Genomic DNA, 18,794 nt, shown 5'->3' with positions numbered 1-18,794 from the left:
GCACAGCGCAATGACCCAAAGCCTTTCACCTGTCATTGTGCTCATGCTGGCTTCCTCTCTGATCGTACATGAAGGTCTGCCAGCGACCTGTGGATGACCATTGGTTTCCACAGGGCTCTGCCAGGTTTCCTCACAGTGTAATGCTTGCAGCTGTTGTATTCATGAAATATTCTTGAGTACAGCATAAACAGCAATGAAATAAAGATGTAAATAAATCAAACAAAAGATGACACTACATGTTTACCAGTATGCATGTCTATATCGTTAATGTATTTAACTTTGTCATAGCATGCATGTGAATAATTTAAATGACTTCCTTCAGGATGTGGTTTGATAATATCTCCCATCATTGTTTTTTTCCTTTTTCTTTATGGTTTTTTTCTCGTCACATTGCCTGCAGATGTGCAGATGAAGACTCACATCAACCCGCTGACCTCTTACCTCTTTCCTGGTCACATGTGGCTGGGCTACTACTCCCTGTCAGGGCACTGTGGGAAAAACAAAAGACACAGATTGTGGAAAACTTCCAAAATAAGGTAAATAATTGAAGTATACCCTAATTCTTCAACCTTTATGCATATCCAAGAGCAACTTTCAGGGATTTATGTTCACTTATGATTGAATTTTGGAGACAAAACTACATTGGATTGGCCAGAGCTTCACACAAAGAAAGTATAATTTGATCAATCTAAACCTTTCTACGCTGAATAATGACTTCAGAATATGCTTGTAAATAAGAACACCTTGTAAATATGTGAAAGTATTGAAGAATTACAGTATATGACTAACATAGCCAAGCTGTAAAACTTGACTTGATCTTAAACATTAAGGTACATGTACTCTTTAGTGTTCGTGTGTTGTATGGGTGTACTTTGAAGGAAACTTAGCGTTACCATACTTACAATGTCCATATTCAGAGTCAAAACTTAATGGAGACCAGGGTTAAATTCCTCCCCCATACATAATCCTTTAAAATTAGGAGACTGTATTGGTTCTGGCTGGTTTAGCGTTTAATGTTCATGTACAGGGATGAGCCATGCAAGTTCTGATTGGCCCAGTGTCAGTAAATATTGGCAATATGCGGAATCACAAGTGGTTTCTTTAAAGGATACATGAAAAGGAACTCTAAAACAAAGATTATGTTTCTATGCCAAATGAAGCAAATTATGCCCTGGAATTTTTGTTAAAAATTACATCATTGTTCATCTGTTGAACACCCCAAAGTGCTCCGAGCCCGGTGAACCATGTTGCTACAGTGTGGGCAAGGTGACATGTACACAGATATTGCATGGCTTCTTTGGGCCAGCTTAGCGCCCCCCTCCGTGCTCTAACACCCTGCCCATTTGGTCTCTTCTCCACACCCCGCCCCCATGCGGCCAGACCCCTTTGGTCTGTCCCCGTCAGTGTTCTTCTTAAACAGGGATCATTGTTGACGTGACTGCTGCAAGCTACTTAATATCTGGACTGATCCCTGAGGCCTTAAGAAAACTGTACTTTGAAGCCATGTAGATAGATGTCCGGTAGAAAGTGGTTTTAAGTAAACAATGCTATGGCTATTAGGGTATCCACAAAGTGTAATCCCTACTACAAACATCAGTAGTGTTTTATTGTTTGTCTGCATATATATTTTGTACATTCCAGAAACAGAGTTTAACTTTGGCAACTTCACTCATAGATTTCTTGAAGACTTTTTACTGCCTCAGTGAAAAACAGGTAGGTTTATTATATTTAGTGTTTTACTGTTTTTGTTAATAATTTAACAAATTTAATAACTCATTTTAATTAACGTTAATCTCTCTGTAATGAAATTACATTATTATGGTTACGATGTGCTCTAATTATCATTAGGGGGCCTCTGTGGCCTAGTGGTTAGTGTGCTACTGCAGCACAGTCACTCAGGAGCCTCTTACTAATGTGATCGCTATGACTTCAAGTCCAGCTCATGCTGGCTTCCTCTCAGGTTGTACATGGGAAGGCTCACACTGGGAAAGCTCATGCTGGTTTCCTCCCAGCATACACGTAGTGATATATTCTTGAGTGTGTTTTTTTCTATTGAGTATTCAAGTAAATAAATAAGTACATCTAATTATCGTTAGAAGCTGTTAATTGTACAGTATACGTCTGTTAACCAGATATGGAAAACACGAATTTTGAGGAATATTTCCGGTTCATGGTCCACTGGCCAAAAAAGAAACAAGCTTCCAGCCCGGATGCAGTTCCCTTGTAAATGCTTCTGTTTGTTTTTTGCAAGATTGGTGCAGACACTGTGGAGCTGTTAGAAGAACTGGAACAGTTGAGCTCTGCTCTAATTAACATGTGGAGATCTTTAGGGTTCCAGGCCATTCTAAGTTACCTGAGGTTAGTGACAGATGTACCAACACTTGCTAGTTTACAAGATATGCTAAAAATCATGCACGAAAACATGTATCTAAATATTCACAACTGAATATGGAATCATCTGTTTGCCCAGTCTGTGTGCATCTACATGCACTTTCAATACTGATTTGGGGAAATGCCTAATATTCATTTGCAATTAGTAATTATTGGTAAATTTTTCTGTTACTCTTGTTGTTTTGATCATTTGAAATATTTAAACTTTTTTTGGGATTTTCATTGGATTGATGCCAGCCATCATTCCAACATCCTGACAGAACATACTCAGACTTGTGGAGAGTCCTCAGACAATCTGCCAGAGTTGACCTCTGGCCTCGTCTCAGGTCAAGGTCACCCTCTACCCATACTACAGCCTCATTCTCCTGTTCCATTCATCACCAGTGTACTCAGTCTTACTCACACAGTCCTGTAAGATCCATAAAGGACTGATACAACCGGTAAGTCTTCAAATATAAATTGACATAACATTGATTGTAAATGAATTTTTTTTTTTTTAGTTCATTAATATTTTACAAGGACAGAAACTTTTCTAAGACATACATTTACATCGTATGTTGAAAGAAGTTAAAGACAAACTTATAATGTATTATATATTGATGTAGCTTTTTTCACAAAAAAATTTGATAAATTTTTGGTATTGCAATATATCTCATTTTTTTATTTGCACACAGTTGCTGTCAGTTGTGATTGGAGAGGCATATCTTACATCATACCTGAGGAAAATTGTCTCAAGAACACAGATTTCTCCATTAAATAGTAACTTCTTCACGAAGTTTGAAAACCTTCTGCAATATTATATCATCAAGCTGTCATGTCTGATGGTGAGCATTGGAGTTTTCTCCCTTTCCATACCGTCTGCAAATGACCAAAAATTTCACCCTTGAGAGATTTTGAGAGTTTTACTGAGCTTGAAAGGGTGTTTTCAGGATTGTTTGGAACGTAGGATGATATCCTATTGGAAAAGTTTCAACATATTTAAGTAGTATTTTGTAACACTCATTTCTTAATATTCGTCGCTTAATATTTACAAATGCAGATACATGTATGTGACATACATGTATAGCTCTTTCTATACAATTAGCTCTTACAGGATGTAGTACATGTATAGCATTTTCTATACAATTAGCTATTACATGATGTAGTACATGTATAGCATTTTCTATACAGTTAGCTATTACATGATGTAGTACGTGTATAACTCTTTCTATACAATTAGCTATTACATGATGTAGCACATGTATAACATTTTCTATGCAATTAGCTATTACATGATGTAGTACATGTATAGCATTTTCTATACAATTAGCTATTACATGATGTAGTACATGTATAGCATTTTCTATACAGTTAGCTCTTACATGATGTAGTACATGTATAGCTCTTTCTATACAATTAGCTCTTACATGTATAGCTCTTTCTATACAGTTAGCTCTTACATGTATAGCTCTTTCTATACAATTAGCTCTTACGTGATGTAGAACATGTATAGCTCTTTCTATACAATTAGCTCTTACATGATGTAATACTAAAACCAGATCATTTTGGGCTGCGTGTTGTTGTTTTTTTTTAAGATACTGTATGTGGTAATTTGTGACATAAAATAATAATGTAGTATTCAGTTATCAATATATGCATCTCTTTCAGACCCACGTCGAAACCAGAGTGCATCATGAGGCAGGTCTGTGTTTGCTGACCAGACTTCAGTATGGAGATGAACACCTTGTTCATGATCTCATGTCATGTGTCATCTATAATACAGCCTTTGTCAGGTACGTGCTCATCTTCCTGACAGACATACGAAATACTAGCTCTGCAATCCTGGTTAAGCCACATGAAGTAACCAAAGCAGAATTACAGTGATAACCTGCCTGTGATCTAGTTGTAGTTTCATTGGAAACCCACCTTGAAAATCAATCATTTTGGTTGCATTTTCACAAACTGCCAGGTGAGTCAGGTGACAGAAATTTATCTCTATGATCTCAAGCCCATTCAAAATTCTTAAGGAAAAGTAATGTACCGCAGTGCTATTAAAGTAGAAATATGTGTAAAGTGCTGGAGCTATTGTAAATGCCTTTTTATTCACGTGGTACTAACATTTGCGGATATTGTGGCAAACTCATTTCCGCGAAAATAAATGCCATCGAATATAAAACCCATGTAAGTAGGCCTAATTTATTAAGGTAGCATGCGTTACTGTTATGTACAGTGCAACAAAAGTGAGTTCCCCCCAAACCATTGTTTGATATCTCCTGTGGTATGCACCCGATCGCAGTGAATTCTACATACACTATCCCAGTAATCCAGAGGAGGTGGTATATCAAGGATTTACTTGCAGGTGCAGTTGTATTCTAATGGGCATGCACAAACTGAAAATCAGTCGATTTTGAAAATTTCATAAAAGGAGTCAACCAGATTTTTCACTGCCAAATTTTTATTTCATCAGAGAATTCTTGCTGCCAGTTCTGAAATATTCTTGTGGGTGGGCATTAATGACATGACACAAACCACAAGAAATTCATGCGGTTAAATATGACCTGCATTAGCTCTCAGATAGTCAATAAAAGGTTCTCGGACCTGAATCGCCCACATTACTGTCCACAAGTCTTGGACAATCAATGTTGCACGTTTTGTAACTGTGGTATACCATGCCTCGATTATGCAATGCGGCCAGGGCAATTGCAATTGGTCTTTTGGAGGCTAACACCCGTGTAAAATAGGTTGCACGTCGAATGAGGGTGAGACCAAACACCATTTGGAAATTGCAAGCGAAGTTTGCCTTCCAGTGAGATCACTTTTCAGACTCGCCCAATACAACGCTTGACCGTTTGCGCACTTCAGACTTCCTTTTCATAATGATGATTTCTGAGAAATTTACTCAAATCTGTCACAGTTCACCCGAAGTTTCACTCACACTGTTGATGCATGAGAATTAAACAGTGGAATTTATTTATATCACATTTAATCTTTCATGAGTGAGTGACACGAATATTTGCTCACGCAGCAGGCAAGGGCTTCGTCTTATAAAGATTAACAGTCTTCAGAAGATTAAAAGCTTAGGAGGATTAACTGCCTTTGTGTGATCCAGTTACTGTATTGTACAGAACTGTCACATCTTACAGGTACAAACAAGTACAAAACAACTGTTACTTGAATGTTTGAGTTGTGTTATTACTTGACGTTTTGGTATTAAGTTTGATTTTCGTTTCTCAGTCGTCCAAAAATTCTGTTTAGATCCCCGAAAGTTGATTCCCCGTGAACTTGTCTTCTTACCAAATCCGGGAAAGTTGATGCCCATGAATAAAAAGGCATTTACAGTATTTCTCAAAACAAAAAAAGCAGATTTCATCTGTAAATACCTTCCTTTCATAGAGCTACAACAGAGGCCATGCATATCTTAGTGGGAAAAGCTGTGTGCATAGTCTCATGAAACTTTTAAAAATTTAAATTAAAATGTTTCATGTAAAATTTGACGTCAGTTATTATTATGTAAACAAACCGTTCATGTTGCAATGATAACATGCCTTACAGTGCCTGTTCTACATGGTCAAGCTCATACTTTTTACATTTGATGTCTGTTTCTTTAGAGAAAGTCAAGAAGAAGAGTTGACCAGAGAGGGTTTAGAAAGGATGACATTATCATCTGAAACTACACATCTGAGGTCAGCCACACAGGAAGAGGTCCCAGGCTACACGGTCGCAGCTATTGAGGGATGCTGTTACCCACCTGTCCAGTATCAGAGCAAGTTACCTTACAGCATTTGGTCACATGACCCAGGCAGTTCACACCTCCAGGTGAGCAAAATAAGGTCCTGGTTTCTTTAAGGTGACTGGGGTGGGTTTGTAGCTTAGTTATAAAGATGGTTGTCCTGAAATCACACCGGGCCAGTTGTACTATAAAGTGTAGTACTGTAATTCTTCAACCCTGTTGCCTGTTTACAAGGTATTTATTCAAGCACATTCTGAATGCATTATTCTGTGCTGACATAAAATTGTACTTTTTGTGATGCCATGAAATTGGCCAATCCAACCAGTGTAGTTTTGTCTCAAAAATGTAATTGTTAATGTGCATAAGTTGCACTAAAAGTTATTTTTTCTTATGCGAAAAGGTTGAAGAAATAGGTTAGCTAATACTAGAAATAGGTCATATTTTATATTCAGAATTATAGCCAAATTCAGCAGTCAGTAAAGTTGTCCAAAGTTAAAGTATACCGGCAGCAGATTAAGTTCACGTTTAATATACTGTTACGCAAAGGGCCAAAAGTGATGACTTGGCTTTCAGTGAAATTTAGTATGAAGTTTTAAAAACAGTTCTGAACAACCTGGTCCTGGACATCCAAAGTTCAATCCCAGGGTCAGAATCCTCTTAAAAGATTTCCCTGTCTCATCTGCTCTTAGGGGCCATTGCAGCAATAAGCAATTGACCACATCGGTTTGGTTGTTCATGTGGCCATACATGAATTTTCATGGAGATCGCTTGCCTTCAACATTTGTGATGTACATGTTCACCTTCATCTGCAGTTAAAATATGTATGTCACATGTGGAAGACTCATTTACTTACGAAGACAGTGGCTTACTCAGGCACTGTAGTTTCTTTAAACACAACATTGACTACCATCACTTAAGTAGAAACTTCCTGAGCACAGTTTTAAACACCAGAGATTACAGAAATGGAAAAGTCTAATTAGGGTTGCCCAAACATGTAAATGTACCTATATTCACTTTCCAAATTTCTGAGACTTACTTTGTACTGTTTCATTTTTTTAGTGAAATTCTCTTTTATTTGTCATTCTTGATAGGTCAGATTCCTGTATGTTTGTTTCATCTCTATATGGTGTAGGCAGAAATTTTTTTTAGTAATTTGACTTTGCATTTAATTTCATTATATATGAGGGTAACTTCCGTTTAGTGTTCTTAACCCAGATTATAATGGTGACTGGTATATGGAAATCATACATAATTGACTGTTTTTTTCTTTTTTGCCATTCTCATTTACAGAGCCAGATTACTAGGACAACCATTTGCAATTCAGACTTTCTTCACGTCAAATTATAGGAGAGTGCTTACTGCCATCTGATTGGATGTTTTTTTCCATTAGTTAATCTCTACAACCAATCATTGACTGTGTGAGTAGAAACACTTGTTTGTCATTTTATTTATCATAATTGAAATGTTAAACTCTTTGGATCTAGATCCATGTGCAATGTAAGCATCTAATTATTCTGTCATAAAGGAATTTGATTTTCTAAATAATCAAAATACTACATAAGAGCTGCACGTAGCTGTACATGTGTAAATGTATGTTTGTTATTGCATGGACTTATTCAAATTCATCTCTACAGATTTCTCCAAATATCTTTAAACCCGGAATTAATAGATGAAGGGATATGAAACTCCGCTGTCAGAGCCAAGGGTATTAGACTGGCTATTATTTTAGCCCGGACAGTGGCTTCACAAAGTTTGGGTAGTGCACGGAAAGCCAGAACATGTCTAGACTTCTTTGGGAACTATTGTCGCCTGCCGGAGTGAGCCGATGTCTACAGGGACAAAGCCATTGTCATATCCGAGAGACCTGATGAATATAGCACTAGGTTATGATCAAATCGCCCTTCTGTTCGCTTCTTCACATGCATGGAAAAGTAGGACTCCTGATAGCAACAGATAATTCTGTGAAGTTATACGCTGTTCTATAAGACAACTCAGAAGTTAATCCCAGCTTGAACTCAAAACCTCTATCCCTTCACCTGTTGGGATCTCTTGCTGATTCAACTGCGGCTTTAAGGCACAGTTTGTCTAACACCTGGCAAGGTACCACTTTTCCATAGGTACAAAACTGAAATAGTGTGATTACAAGATAATGAAGGCACGGCCCTAACAACAATGGATAAGTAACTCAAGCTTAGTGAAAAATAATAGGTTTCTTCTATGTGTCTACTTATAGGTGCACATGTGGTACAACTTTGATGAAAATTACCTAAAGAGCTCAGGAGATATTGTGTTTGCCGGGCTGTCACAATTTATAACTAACCTTATAACTTTATAAGTAACCTCTAACCTCTGCCCAGTTTCCTCCCTTCATAATATTGGCTGTAATGCTGGCCGCCGTGAAATATTCTTGAGTACGACGTAAAACACCAATTAAATAAATAAATAAATAATGGCATTTCATTGCTCAAACAGCTTTGGGGTTTTACAATCTGTTCATCTTTGATCTTTGTTGACAACTTCTCTCATTTGGACCGTTTATTTCTGTCATTAAACTCTTTCAAGAACTGATATTAACAACTGATAAATCAAGTATACTGGAACAATTAAAGGCGCAGTTCCAGTAATCAATGTTTGTATAAATACTGCGGTATATTTGCAGATGTGATCACTCCACATCATCTCCTGCCCTGGTACATTTGGTCTCCAATTGTCTGGCATGGATTTACCTTCTGGAGTGCTGGCGACCTTCACACCTGGCTCAGGTGCCAGTCACTCTCAGGGTCACCAGAGTCATGTGTGTCTTTCTAGCAGGTGAGTCTCTCTTTTTTTTTTTTTTTGGACCAGCTTCAGACGGATTATATGCACGTATTGCAATCGCAATTTGTTTCCCTGTGTCTATTCAACCATGTCTGTCTGTCTTTCAGTCCAGGGGTACAACTCGAGATATGTTGCACCCCACATTTGTTCAATCCTGCCTTTGTCGTACCAGCCATTTTGCTATTTTCCTGATATCCACTATATATGTATATAAATAGATACAGTACATTGTTCAGTTTAAATTTTATGTGGTTACATAGATACAACAGGCACATTGTTTCACCCCTTACATTTTTCTATTTCCTTGGTTGCCATGGTATCCAGACGACCCATTTTCTTACACCCATTATATAAATAGACATGACATACTTTTGACCACAAAAGGTAAATGTATTGCTACATAGATACATGTAGGTATGACTTTGTGTCTCAGGAACAATGACATACCTGTTCTTTTCACAGCTGTTATGGTAATCAGATTGCCAATTTACCTATATCTACTCTAATAGGAATATGTTGGTTCAGGCTAGCTTTGAGATCGGTTAGCCATGTTACCATTTAGGGAAGGTCTGTCAGCAGCCTGCGGATGGTCGGGGGTTTCCCCAGGGCTGTGCCCGGTTTCCACCCACCATAATGCTGACCACCGTCGTGTAAGTGAAATATTCTTGAGTACAGCGTAAAACACCAATCAAATAATCAAATAAATAAATAAATATTAACTGTTCTGAATCGTTGCATAACCTGGACCAGTTGCCACAAAAACAGGTATACTGTGATCCTAAGGTACAGTTCTACCACATCCAAGGTATACATAGATCGTCTGCAGGCTATCCGCGGACCCCCCTCAGGGGATGCTCAGAGACTCCGCTGGAGGTGAAAGCTACATCAGTAGGAGTTTTGGAACACCATTCGCAGGACTTCTCTACACGATCTAGGGAGCATCGGTACACCTCCCACGGTAACAAGGCAGTTGTAGGCCGATCTTTGACATGATTATCCCCTGAGCTAGACATAGGGATGGGGGGATGGAGGGGTGGGGGAATAGTGACTGCTGGGAAACAAAAGTATTTAGCTTGTAGTTGATGTCACAGATTAAACGTCTTAAGTCACCTGTGTACTATCAAGTTTTTGTGTAAATCACTCGTTGTGTTGTTGTTGTTTTCACATGTACACATTCGTTGACTCTGTGTCACGTGAACCATGTGGTTCTGTCAGTCATGCGACATGGCGACATTAAAGTTCCTCTTTGTGGGTTTGTTATGTAATTAGTTTTTGTTAGCAGAGTTCAATTGTTGTTTTCTAATAATATGAAAGTTGTAGATGACAAAAAATGATCGCCTTTTGCTTTTGGTGAAGCTCTATCGGAGCTACTGTTGTACTTCATAGTGCCCCTGTGCAGCTTAATTTTCTAGAGTAAGTATATGTACCTGTAGAGCCTACTTGCATTATGGTGGCTTCATACGACTATGTCAGTGTGTGTAATGAAAATTTAGCCCATTAATTGCTCCAGTAAAGGTATGTGTACAGGTTTAGTATTTAAATCATGGACTGTATTTCCCGTTAACCAGCGCGCTGTATGTTACACCATAAGCTCTATACTTCATATTACAATGAGCACTGTTAAAGTCTCACTCCATGCACGTCATTGTTTTCACTGACACTTTAAAAATAGACCTCTACCAATCACTGTCATTTTGGTCAAACTACACAAAGCAGAGAGTGACCAAGTGCATGCTATTACTAATAGGATATGTGAGAAATTACCAGCAGATTACCTCTATCTAGTTTCATTGTCTGGATGTTGTTGAACAACTCTTCAACCTCAAGCTTCAATTACATTGTGCATGTAGAAATGTGTTGAGCGGTCAAGAAAATTTAGTCCAAATTTGGAGTTGTTTTGTTCATTAATTACAAACATGTAGCTGAAACAATCATGTACTATATTATGTTACACAATAAAACAACACTTTCGGTTGCTGTATGAATCAATAACATACTTTATTTTTACTTTGACAAGAAAGTACACTGTAATTTGTTGAACACTGTTGGGTCTACTGGTGGTACATGTAGGCCTTTCACAGCCGATGCAAGACAGTTGTTGTTGGCACTCACAGAAGGAAGGAGTCGGTGGCCAGGTGAATCTGTTAGTACTATCAGGAGAGGATGTGGATGTCATTTGTGGGAGGTAGCCATTGCCTCTGCAGGGGTAGGGTGTTCAGTTCACAGACCATCCGCACATGATGTGAACGATATCCGTGCATCTCCCACAGGGCATCCACGGATAGCTTGCAGGCGATGTGCAGAGTATGTATACCTTGGATGGTAGTACTGTAATTCTGAATTTATATCACCTCGATAAGCAGGAATAATGAAGACCATCACATCGAAAATAACACAGATGTGACTGACCACCCATTCTGACAGCATCACACCCGACAACCACCATTTTCGAATCATGTGACTCCGTTGCTAAGGTGGCGCTGGCTGCTCTTCCCAAACTAAAACGATGCCAAATGCAGCTGACTAAAATTGAAAATGGCAGTTGATGAAGTTTGGCTTGCTGCAGATGTAACAGTTACATAACTTTACCCTATTACTTACACCCCAGCCAGTCTCTCTAGTTAGGTCCTCGTGACTACTCAGGAAAGGAGAGTGGAACACACACAGGGTCCACCAAAGCATCACAGCCTGCTATATATGAGTATTTATTCACGATGAATCTGGTATTAATTATTAATTAAATGTCATGACAATTGCACGGGCGCTGGTGCTACACTCAGACACTGCTGGAATATTACTGGGTTAATGCCGATACCACAGTATTCACACAGGAAGCCATCAGTCTTTGTGAAGGATTGAATGAACTTTATGAGGATATACAGGTTTCCATTACCGTAGCTATTTTTATTGTTATTATTTTTATTATACAATATTTCTGACGAGAGGCTACACGATTATATCATAACGAGGGCTGGTGGCATTGTGAGGTGGAGGACTGAGTAGAAGTGGTTTATTCACGGCTCAGCATGGTTCACAATGTCAGACAAAAGCTTTCAGCGTAGCACAGCAGTGAAAGGAAGAAAATTTCCCAGACTTGGCATGTCCATATATCCATATCATTTTTTTCATCATGTTTGCTATAATTCTAACCAATGTGATGGTAGGAGTACAATATGTGAGCTCAATAAATAGATGTATATAAAAAAAATATGTATATGTTTGCCTACTGGTGTATCTTTGCTCTGACTCCTATTTATTGTTCTGTAGAATGATCTTTGATCTTAAACACTGTGAAAGGGAACAATGAAAATCCTACAAAGTGTTCTCTTTTCTAATACAAGCCATAGAAGAATTGCAGGTCAGTCCAAGAGCTTTTTGATACACTAGGCTTAAAATGGATAAATCCAGTGGAGCGTTTAGATTTGATGGTATGTTTGAATAATTTTCTGTGCGGATCTTTAACTGTGTTTAGACTTGTTCAGCAGGATAAGATTAAAGAATGTGTATTTTCATGCATAAAGGGAATGAAGGAAATCTAATGGGGACCTATGCTGTTTTATCCTTTGTTCATAACCCGATACATGTCTCCACTCAGCAGTACAAGTGGAAGACAAACAAGTGTAATGTTTAATCGCACAACCAGTTTTGGATTCACTAGAAATCAATAAAAGTCATTTAGGAATAAAACCTCCCAAGCTTAATCGATGAAGGAAAAAGAAGCAGGCACAGCTGTAGCATTAGATATCTGCTGGAGAGCTTGATGGAAAGCTTCATCTTCAGACCTAGTCAATTAAGTTAGTTACAAAAACTTCCAACGTTAGCCACCACTGAGGTGTGAATTTCAATCAATCTCTCGGCTCAACTTATATTGGATTTCACCTGGCTGGGCACACCGGCCAGATAATACCATTGTCCAGGAACATCCAAATCTTGATCAATCACTGACAAATACAATCCCACAAGTAGCTTGTCAGTTCAAAATATTTTATGTGTGAATAATGAAAAGCTTTGGCTACGTTAAAAAAAAACATTTTTTTTTCAAAGTTTGATCATTAGGATATGTTAAAATCAGAATTAATGCCTTCATGTTGAAATGCTTCTTTGCTTGTACTTTATGTCTAAAAGATTTGTTTTATTCATTTGATTTGTGTTTCACAACATAATAAAGAAAAATTTCACTTTAATGACAGCAGTTATGTTTATGGGTGGAAGGAAACCAGAGCAGTGAATTCAAAACAACACACCTTACCAGGTACCTGACAAATCCCTTGGTATAAGGTGAATGAGTAAAAGCTGGATTTGAACTTGCAAACAGGGCTTAAACATATATGCTAGAGAGCTTGGTGAGAAGCTTCACCTCATCATCAGACCAGTCAATAAAGTAATTTTTAAAACCTCCCGGCATTAGCGACCACTGAGGTGTGAATTTCAATCAATGTCTTGTCTGAACCCATCTTGAATTTCACCCGTCTTTCCACATGAGAAAGATAATACTATTGTTCAGGAATGTCCAAATACTGAATGATCACTGACAGAAGTAATCTCACAAGCAAATATTTTTCTTATCATTAATGAAAAGTCTTGTTAACTGCACTTTAAGAGGTGTTTTTGTCAAATTTCAAATGTTATCATAGCTTAGAATTCATCTTGAAATGCTTTTCTACATGCCCCTGTATCTCTGATTTTTGTATTACACTGTGAATGAGAATATTTGTCTTTAATTATAGCAGTCTGGTATTAGGGTAGGAAGAAATGAGGTAAGGCCGGGGAGAAAGCATTTCACCTTGTTTGGTACCTACCAGATATCTTGATGTACATGACGTTAGGCGAAGTAGCAAAAGCTGGATTTGAACTTCCAGCCACATGCTGGTTAAAAAAGCCATTTGGTTACATAACCCTGTGTAGAAAATGGCTAGTGCATATGTATATAAAAATACATGTCACACATGTGTGTGTGGTTTATGTTGATTTCAATATACTAAAGTGTCTTTTGATGGTGGCTGTTAACATGACCATTTACTGTGAATAATGTTGGAAGTTTAGCTCAGCAAGGCTACATACACCTGCTGTAAGTAGGCACAGTAGCTAAACCAATGACTATCATATTAACAACGTGTGAACCTATATACATGTACATGTATGGATTCAAAAACATTCTTTTTTAGCTGCAGTTAGCGCCTGCATTGTATGTTGCTGCAAGTTGCCCTGTTGATCAGTGAGATGGTTGGTTGGGCAGATTTTTGACATCCTGTGCTTTGAAACAGGCCTTTCATTTAACAAAGGACTGAGTGCAACACAACACGAAACACTGCGCTCATTGGAGCAAGGTGATTAACTCAGACATCAGTGTCATAAGTCAATTAACACTTCTGGCATGTGACAGGCTGAATCTCCAAACCTAGTATACGTCAGCTTGTCTGTGTAGTATTCACACTTGATCAATGGGGTTGAACCCTTAGGTAACTGCTGAAATCCCAGATAATGATAATGTGGTTTAGACATTAGGTAACTGCTGAAGTCTCAAATAATGACAGTGTGGTTGAGCTTTTAGGTAACTGCTGAATCCCAAATAGTGATAATGTGCTTTAACCTGTAGGTAACTGCTGAAATCCCAAATACAGATGACATGGTTTAGACGTTAGCTAACTGCTGAAATCCCAGATAATGATAATGTGGTTTAGACATTAGGTAACTGCTGAAATCCCAAATAATGATAATATGGTTTAGACATTAGGTAACTGCTGAAATCCCAAATACTGATGACGTGGTTTAGACGTTAGCTAACTGCTGAAATCCCAGATAATGATAATGTGGTTTAGACATTAGGTAACTGCTGAAATCCCAAATAATGATGACGTGGTTTAGACATTAGGTAACTGCTGAAATGCCAAATACTGATGACGTGGTTTAGATGTTAGGTAACTGCTGAAATCCCAGATAATGATAATGTGGTTTAGACATTAGGTAACTGCTGAAGTCTCAAATAATGGCAATGTGATTGAGCCTTTAGGTAACTGCTGAAATCCCAAATAATAATAACGTGGTTTAGATATTAGGTAACTGCTGAAATCCCAAATAATGATAACGTGGTTTAGACACTAGGTAACTGCTGAAATCCCAAATAATGATAATGTGGTTTAGACATTAGGTAGCTGCAGAAATCCCAAATAATGGCAATGTGGTTGAGCCTTTAGGTAACTGCTGAAATCCCAAAAAATAATAACTTAGCTCAGACACTAGGTAACTGCTGAAATCCCAAATAATGATAATGTGGTTAAGACATTAGGTAACTGCAGAAATCCCAAATAATGGTAATGTGGTTGAGCCTTTAGGTAACTGCTGAAATCCCAAATAATGATAATGTGGTTTAGACATTAGGTAACTGCTGAAATCCCATATAATGATAACGTGGTTTAGACACTAGGTAGCTACTGAAATCCCAAATAATGATAATGTGGTTTAGACATTAGGTAACTGCAAAAATCCCAAATAATGGTAATGTGGTTGAGCCTTTAGGTAACTGCTGAAAGCCCAAATAATGATAACGTGGTTTAGACATTAGGTAACTGCTGAAATCCCAAATAATGGCAATGTGGTTGAGTCTTTAGGTAACTGCAGAAATACCAAATAATGATGATGTGGTTTAGACATTAGGTAGCTGCTGAAATCTCAAATAATGATAACGTGGTTAAGACATTAGGTAACTGCAGAAATCCCAAATAATGGTAATGTGGTTGAGCCTTTAGGTAACTGCTGAAAGCCGAAATAATGGCAATGTGGTTGAGCCTTTAGGTAACTGCTGAAATCCCAAATAATGATGACGTGGTTTAGACATTAGGTAACTGCAGAAATCCCAAATAATGGCAATGTGGTTGAGCCTTTAGGTAACTGCGGAAATCCCAAATAATGGCAATGTGGTTGAGCCTTTAGGTAACTGCTAAAATCCTAAATAACGATAATGTGGTTTAGATATTAGGTAACTGCTGAAATCCCCAAAAATAATAACTTGGCTTAGACACTAAGTAACTGCTGAAATCCCAAATAATGATGACGTGGTTTAGACATTAGGTAACTGCTGAAATCCCAAATAATGATAATGTGGTTGAGCCTTTAGGTAACTGCAGAAATCCCAAATAATGGTAATGTGGTTGAGCTTTTAGGTAACTGCCGAATCCCATAAGTGATAATGTGGTTGAGCCATTAGGTAACTGCTGAAATCCCAAATAATGGCAATGTGGTTGAGCCTTTAGGTAACTGCTGAAATCCCAAATAATGATAATGTGGTTTAGACATTAGGTAACTGCTGAAATACCAAATAATAACGTGGTTTAGATATTAGGTAACTGCTGAAATCCTAAATAATGATAATGTGGTTGAGCGTTTAGGTAACTGCTTATATCCTAAATAATACCAATGTGGTTGAGCTTTTTGGTAAGTGCTGAAGTCTCAAACAATGACAGTGTGGTTGAGCTTTTAGGTAACTGCCGAATAATTTGCAAGATAATGTGGTTGAGCTTTTTGGTAAGCGCTGAAATCCCAAATAATGATAATGTTGTTGAGCCATTTGGTAACCACTGAAATTCCATATAAGGATAATAATGTCAGTTAAACATGTTTTAAATAATTTCCATTCTTACATGTGTTTTTCTAAAAGCTATGGTTGCAAAGCATGTGTCTAGTGAACCTTCAACATCTTCTTCTAGTGAACCTTCAACATCTTCTACAAAATATAAAGAGCGCAGATAAAGTTGCCCTTTTGTGGGGGGGTGGGGAACTCTTTGTAATGTGTATAAAGGCAACATGACCTAAGAGTATTGAACCACTTAGGTTTTTCATGAGGAATATTGGACAGTTGTGTAGTAGGCGATTTGTATTTGCACAAGAACAAATCCTTGATCTTTACATGTAGGTCATGGAGGGAAAAAATGACCCTTTTTGTGCAAACTCGGTAAATAACCAGATTGTCAGTGGCCTTGGCCACCTTTGTCAAGCAGTTGTGGAAATTCTTTGGTGGTCTTGTGTAGAACCAGTTTTGCGTCTGTTGACTTAATTGATCCATGGTCTGTGTGGACGGTTTGAGGTCAATGGATTGTTTTAGACAGCCCCCAGCTTTTCCCCAACCCAGAAAGGCTAATTCAATCACAGAATAGAATGGAATCCCTCAAGAACCTAGCAAAGACATTCTCGTAAGTTAAGCAAGTGGATTTTGTTGGCTGCATTTGTAGCTAGCCATAAATTGCATTTTCCTGGTGGTTTGAGAGTTTGGCACATTTTTAAGCCTAATAGGAATGTTGCTTTTATCTGCCGATATAAAGATTTAAGTACGGCATTTCCATCATTCCAGTTGATCTGGGGATTGGTTTTAGCACTTCGCTTACTTTAAATTTATTTACATAAATCCATCGTGATGAGAGTTTGGATGTCTTCATAGGTGTAAATATCTTCATTGTAGATATAAATGTTAGACGAAGTCCTGTATTAAAATTGGTGTAGCTCAGTCACAATCAAGTGCACAAGGACTTTTCTTTGTTTTTGTTTTTTGCTTTTTGCATTGTATAGCAGGATTGCACCTGTAGCCATGTTGTGGTGGAATCTGAAATAAAGAAGGTTCTAAGAACTAATAAGCTATAAAACTAGAATTTATGTTCTCCCTAGATCAGCATGACTTAATTAGTTCAAGTATCAAAGTACCTGTTCTTTTTAGGCAGGAGCTACATGCTCACGTAGTGTAGAGGAAAATGTGGTGTAAAGGTAGTTTTAATTGTTTGTCAACCAATAGACGTGATAGAAAGTATATGAATTTCCGCATAATCACATCTAAGTTTATAGGTTGACAATGTGCATGATGACGGTAGTGGTCATAAATACTGTTGATTATGTGAAGTGACAATTCTCATGGAAATTGAAAACCAAACCTCTCAGGATACTGCTTGGAACAATGATGTGAGGCTGTAGATGACCACAGCCCAAAGTCTTGTGTGACATACTGTAGAATTTGTAGATTTTAGTTATATTTGCCAAAGTGAAAAGAAAAAGGCTATCATAAATGACATGTACTTTTTATTCTGCTATTAACACGAAATACAGTAATTTGTAGCTATTTGAATGTTACTATCAAAATGTTTGGATATAAAATCTGTATGTATTTCTTCATGTACCACCATCGTCAGCGGCATAATGCTGTGAAGCAGATCAGTTCCTTTAGTTTCATTATTTTTTATTATTTCCTCTCTACTGTTAAATCGGTGACTTAAAACAATATTTGATCTAAAATTAATTTGCTTTATTCACGGAAATATATTGACCTTTAGTAGCAAGGTCATCTAAGGTTTATTTGGAAGGTATATGTAGGAAATGTAAGTTTCAGCACAAAACATCAACCTTAACCGCCAATAAAAGTGTATTTTTTGGCCATTTGTTTTGGCCATTTGTTTTGGCCATTTGAGTAAATACAGCACGGTTGCAATTATCTTCATATACATGCTTACAGCAATAATGTTTACAGTCCTGATTCTGTCTAAAAACATTTTAGTACAAGCCTTCTCCATAACAATGGGGTTATGTTGCTAAAAAAGATTTGTTCGTTTGTCGGTGTGTTTGTCATTCTTTACTTTTTGGACAAGAACCAAGCTAAATATTGTCAGATTTTTTTTGTGGAGGTTTGCTTTGTGGAACTTCCCTTCAAGTTTCAAAACCGTCAGATTCATACATCAGTCTTGCATATTTAGCGTGGGATTTAAATTTGATTCGTATTGTGACATCACTTCACGAAGATATTTTGGCTTTAATTTACTGGTACATGACACAGGGGTGCAACGACCACCAAAGATTCCTATTTTTCAACTTCTTGGTTTATTTATTTATTTATTTGATTGGT

General features: G+C 37.6%; 1 protein-coding gene across 1 annotated transcript in view; it reads left to right on the top strand.

Annotated features, from left to right (window-relative positions):
* LOC135467025 (RNA polymerase II-associated protein 1-like) overlaps positions 1-18,794 on the top strand; it is a 44,119-nt gene that overhangs the window by 14,979 nt on the left and 10,346 nt on the right. The window contains exons 20-28 of the mRNA XM_064744780.1: positions 401-536; positions 1,642-1,713; positions 2,252-2,358; positions 2,629-2,797; positions 3,066-3,215; positions 4,039-4,163; positions 5,979-6,186; positions 8,334-8,389; positions 8,760-8,911. Coding sequence (XP_064600850.1) covers positions 401-536; positions 1,642-1,713; positions 2,252-2,358; positions 2,629-2,797; positions 3,066-3,215; positions 4,039-4,163; positions 5,979-6,186; positions 8,334-8,389; positions 8,760-8,911 — 1,175 coding nt within the window. The remainder of the gene's footprint in view (positions 1-400; positions 537-1,641; positions 1,714-2,251; positions 2,359-2,628; positions 2,798-3,065; positions 3,216-4,038; positions 4,164-5,978; positions 6,187-8,333; positions 8,390-8,759; positions 8,912-18,794) is intronic.

This window comes from Liolophura sinensis, chromosome 6 (assembly GCF_032854445.1).
Source record: "Liolophura sinensis isolate JHLJ2023 chromosome 6, CUHK_Ljap_v2, whole genome shotgun sequence".
Taxonomy (NCBI): domain Eukaryota; kingdom Metazoa; phylum Mollusca; class Polyplacophora; order Chitonida; family Chitonidae; genus Liolophura; species Liolophura sinensis.
Note: the sequence above shows the minus strand (reverse complement) of the source record. Positions and strands in the feature narration are given on the sequence as shown.